Genomic DNA, 4,883 nt, shown 5'->3' on the forward strand with positions numbered 1-4,883 from the left:
ACAGCAACATGCAATCCTCCACTGAAAGATGGGTAGTGGCTGTGATTGAGGCACATTGGCTGAGAAAAGAATCTGGGACTCTGGAATGGAAGGTGAGAATTCTACCACTGACCGACCACAGCCCCCTCTGTTGGGGAAACCCAGACCAAAATGGCAATGGCAGTATAAAGTGGGGATTAGGAGCCATAGCTTCAGATGCTAAGAAATGCGACTTCTAAGTCTAGTGCTACTCTTCCCAGCACTCTGACCCAAGGTAAGTTTTAAAACAAAGTGGAGCAAATATTGGAACCATCCTTTTGTAGGGAACTTTAAGTTGCATGTACAAGTTATGCATTTACACTTAGTAAACATTAGCAGGCGTTATCATCCTAATTATTACTACCTGGCATGCATTTTGATTTGAAAGGAGACACAGACATAAATGAGTGTCAATTTAACTATGCTGTCTTAAAAATATAGAATTGGAGGTTTGTGGAAGAATAGGTTAGCTGTGGATGTGAGGAGATGGAAAGTGAATTTTTAGTTACTTCTTAAAAAAAAGGCAGAACTGAGATTGGCAGACACAAGAAAATGAGGAGTAGAATTTTTCATGAGTGGGAAATGGCTTTAACAAAGTTTCAAATGTGTGGGAACATGAAGTGCTACAGGAACAAGCTGGAGGATCAGTGTATTCATAGCACCAGGTATGTTGATTGAGTGGTAAAAGGGTAAAGGGATTTCAGAAATATTTGAATATGAGTTTAAGTTTGGAACTTTTTGTGACTCTAAAGAATTGTCTTAAAAAGGCAGAATAACAACATCACATCTATATTTTCGTAAAATAACTTGGATGTCAATATATTTTAAGTTAAAATGAATTCCAGTTACTAAAAATAGGAAGATATTAAAAGAGTCCCTGGAAAGACATTGGGAAAGTGAGCTTCAACAATGAATACAGATTTGGGGAGGGATGGTTTCTTCTAAGTCCCCATTTTTTTTTCCCCACAATCATTAAAAACCCTTCCTAAACAATTTCATTGGTAAGTTTGAAGTAACTGAAATGTATGAGTAAAATAACAATAATAAAACTTTTGTTAAACAAAACATAGTGATTTATTAGCATAGAATTTCATCCTCTGCAAAATCACTATTTTCATTTTGTTTCAATGCTGTAGCCCCAAGTAGCTCTAGACAAATAACATATGTGACTATGAAAACTTCTTTAAGGTTATTTAAATACATAATTTTGTTTATTTGAATGTAGAACAAATTGCCTGTAATTCTCATGCCCCTGTCCAGGTCATTTACCTCAGTATATGGGTTTGGATTTTTGGTTTTATATTTATTGAAATAAAAAATTCCTAAGTCAAGAAACTACTTGCCATCGAGTCTACTCAGGCTGATGGTGACCTTATATGTGTCAGAGTAGAACTTTGTTCCATAGAGTTTTCAATGACTGATCTTTCAGAGGTGTATCTCCAGGCCATTCTTCTGGGGAAACTGTGGCTAGACTCAAACCATGAACCTTTCAGTCAGCAGCCAAGCACGTTAACAGTTTTCATTTCTGGGGGACTCCAAATCAAACAAGATCTCTCCAAATAGTCTTGTAAAAGGAGACTAGGAAAGGATGGACTGCAGATGTCAATTATAATCAAGATATACAAATAAACAAATTTTTAAACACAACATTAGCATACTTATTTTGGTTACTTTACATCCAGTCACCCATATTTTGTATACCACATATGTACTTTTATACACCATAGATATATTCTTTCCAAAACATTTTCCTGGATGCTTTAAAATTATGCTGTCCAACAGTGTTGCCACTGGTCCCATGTGGCTGTTGTCACTTGAAATGAGTATAGTCTAGATTGCAATGTGCTTTAAGTGTGATGTACACACAAGATTGTGAAGACTTAGAATGAAAACAATGTAAAAAAATCACATTACTTTTATACTGATTACATGTACAAATGGTAATATTTCAATGAAATAGAAAACATTATATTAATAGTAATATATGCAGGAAATACATGTATTTACATGGGTATACATATATATGTGTAGTATATAGTATACATATATAATATATTGTAATAATAGAATACACGATTAACATCAAAATAGATAAAATTTATATTAGTTACAATATTACTAATGTTTTGTTAAATAAATATACTATTTAAATTTATTTCACTTTCATTTAACTTTTTAACATATCTACTGGAAAATTTAAAATTACACATGTCTTCTATTATATTACTATTGAAAAGCACTTCTCCAAGATGTTCAACTCAACACAAAAAAGAAAATAAAAAAAAAAAGAGTAAGGACAGCCATGACTATTCTTTCTTAGAAGAGAATATTCCAAGCACTCTTGTCATGGCCCTGAGGACTTCCTTATTCCTCAGGCTGTAGATAATGGGATTGAGCATGGGAGTGAGGATGGTGTAAAAAATGGCCAAATTCTTATCTTCTGCTGGTGAGCGGACATTCCTGGGCCGAATATAGGTGTAAGCAAATGGTGCATAGTAAAAGGTAACTACAGTTAAATGTGCTGAACAGGTGGTAAAGGCCTTTTTCCTTCCTTCTTTGGAACGCATACAGTAGACAGCCAAAAGGACTCTGCCGTAGGAAGCAGTGATGCCAAGGAAAGGAAGGAAGAGAAAGAGGCCAGTGCTCACAAAAACCATGTACTCATAGACCCAGGTGTCCATACATGCAAGAGACACCATGGCTGGGACATCGCAAAAGAAATGATCAATGGCCCTGGACCGACAGTAAGGAATATGAAGGATATAGGTTGTGTGTGCCAAGGAGTTGATGGACCCCAAGATCCAAGATCCTATGATCATCTGAACACACATCCTTCTACTCATACGGCTGGGATAATGGAGGGGGTGACAGATGGCCACGTAACGGTCATAGGCCATGGAGGCTAAGAGTAAGCCTTCAGAACCAGCCATTGTCAAGAAGAAGAAACTTTGAAAGCCACATCCTAGGAAAGAGATGCTCTTCTGGCCAGAGAGGAAGTTATGCACCATCTTGGGGACAGTAGAAGAGATGTACATCAGGTCCGTTAGTGAAAGCTGGCTAAGGAGAAAGTACATGGGTGTGTGGAGTCGGGAATCCATGCAAATGAGGTAAATCATGGTTGAGTTTCCCACTGAGGCCAGAAAGAATACAAGGATGATAAGGCACAAGAGCAGCATGCCAGTTTGATTTGGGGGAAGGAGTCCCAAAAAAATGAAATCATTAGAAGTTTGATTCCATTTCTCCATGAAAAGTTATTGTTTTAAATTTCTTGAAAGAAAAACAAGAACAAAAATGAAAACAAACAAACAAAAAAATGAAGCTAGAAAGAACAAGGGCATAAAAAGGAATTTTGAATTTGTTAATGTTTTTTTACATTTTTTTTCCCTTTTTCCAACTCTTCAAATTTTGTTGAAATTGGTTTCAGAGCTGAATGTCCCAACCTCTTCTCCATGTGTTATCTGGTAAGCAAGTGAGCGAGCCATAGAGAAAAGTGGTTATTAAGTATAAAAGTCTGGTACCATACACAATAAAGACAAACAACTTAAGACTCCCCTCCCTGGAACTACTCCTGGCCAGTCCCATTAGACGTGATTTTTCAAGGGACTCAAGTGGTTAAGAGCTACAAAAGGTCAGCAGTTCAAATCCACCAGGCGCTCCTTGGAAACCCTATGGGGCAGTTCTACTCTGTCCTATCGGGCCACTGTGAATTGGAATCGACTCGATGGCAACGGGTTTGGTTTTTCTGGTTTTCAGTCATTAAAAAAAAAAGAAATTGTTGTGGAGTCAATTCTGACTCCTCATGGTGATTTCATGTGTCAGAATAGAACTGTTCTCCATAGAGTTTTTAGAGGCTGATTTTTCTAAAGTAGATATCCAGGCCTTTTTACTGAGAGACCTCTGTGTGGACTCTAACTGCCAACCTTTTGGTTAGTACCTGAGCACTTAACAGTTTGCACAACCCAGATCCTGCATCATCAATTGCATAGGTCATATGTTCAATAATAACTGACATAAGACCCAGCGACTTTTTATATACTGAAATTCTACGTCTCTTATTTTTAGTCTTCTTTTGCATTGTTACTTTCTGGTCTTCCCTCCCTAACTGGCACTAATCCAGCCAGACAATCCTTGATCGTACCTTACTGCTCTCTCAAGTTCTTTATCACTTTTGCACCTTTCTTAAAATGCACCCACCGTTTGAAATCACTGTCCTTGAACTGTAAAATCCTGCATGCCTGCTGTCGTTAAGTACTGTTAGGTTGATTTTCAACTCGTAGCAACCCTATGTGACAGAGAAGAACTGATCCATGTGGCTTTCTAGACTGTAATCTTTATAGAAGCAGATCACCAGGTCTTTCTCCTGTGGAGCCACTGGATGGGGTTGATCCTCCAACCTTTTTGTTAGTAGAAAAGCACTTAATAATTCTGCCATCAGGGCTCCCTGGAACGCTATGAAATCCACACTATTTATAAAATATTATTGAATATTTTCTCATGCCTACTGATGTTTTCATTTTCTGAAGCCCTGCAGACTTGAAATTAAATGCATAGGTTTTCTACATACTTTTTGTTTCTTTATGTAGATGAAGTGAGTGTGATGAAGTCACAGATTCTGTAATATACATTTTTTCATTTTATTTTCCACTGTCCCCAACAATAAGTAGTATGATAATGGAGATATAACAAGGAGCAGGGAGATTAAAACTAGATAAATTGGAAGCTCTTAGATTTTTAGGATTTTTTCACTTTAACTCATTTGTTATAACCATCCCCCAAATTCTGTAAATTCAGGCATAAATATCCACTTTTTTAAAATAATAAAAGTAGTATTCACAGATATGACAAATAACTTTCTCAAATACAGT

General features: G+C 36.7%; 1 protein-coding gene across 1 annotated transcript; it reads right to left on the reverse strand.

The window, feature by feature from the left end:
• Nucleotides 1–2,324: 2,324 nt before the first annotated feature.
• On the reverse strand, nt 2,325–3,759 carry LOC100655025 (olfactory receptor 2L13-like). The gene has a single exon (XM_003422159.3). It carries the CDS (start codon nt 3,261–3,263, stop codon nt 2,325–2,327), a length of 939 nt encoding a protein of 312 aa, XP_003422207.2. The 5' UTR covers nt 3,264–3,759.
• Nucleotides 3,760–4,883: the final 1,124 nt, after the last annotated feature.

Source organism: Loxodonta africana, chromosome 2 (assembly GCF_030014295.1).
Source record: "Loxodonta africana isolate mLoxAfr1 chromosome 2, mLoxAfr1.hap2, whole genome shotgun sequence".
Taxonomy (NCBI): domain Eukaryota; kingdom Metazoa; phylum Chordata; class Mammalia; order Proboscidea; family Elephantidae; genus Loxodonta; species Loxodonta africana.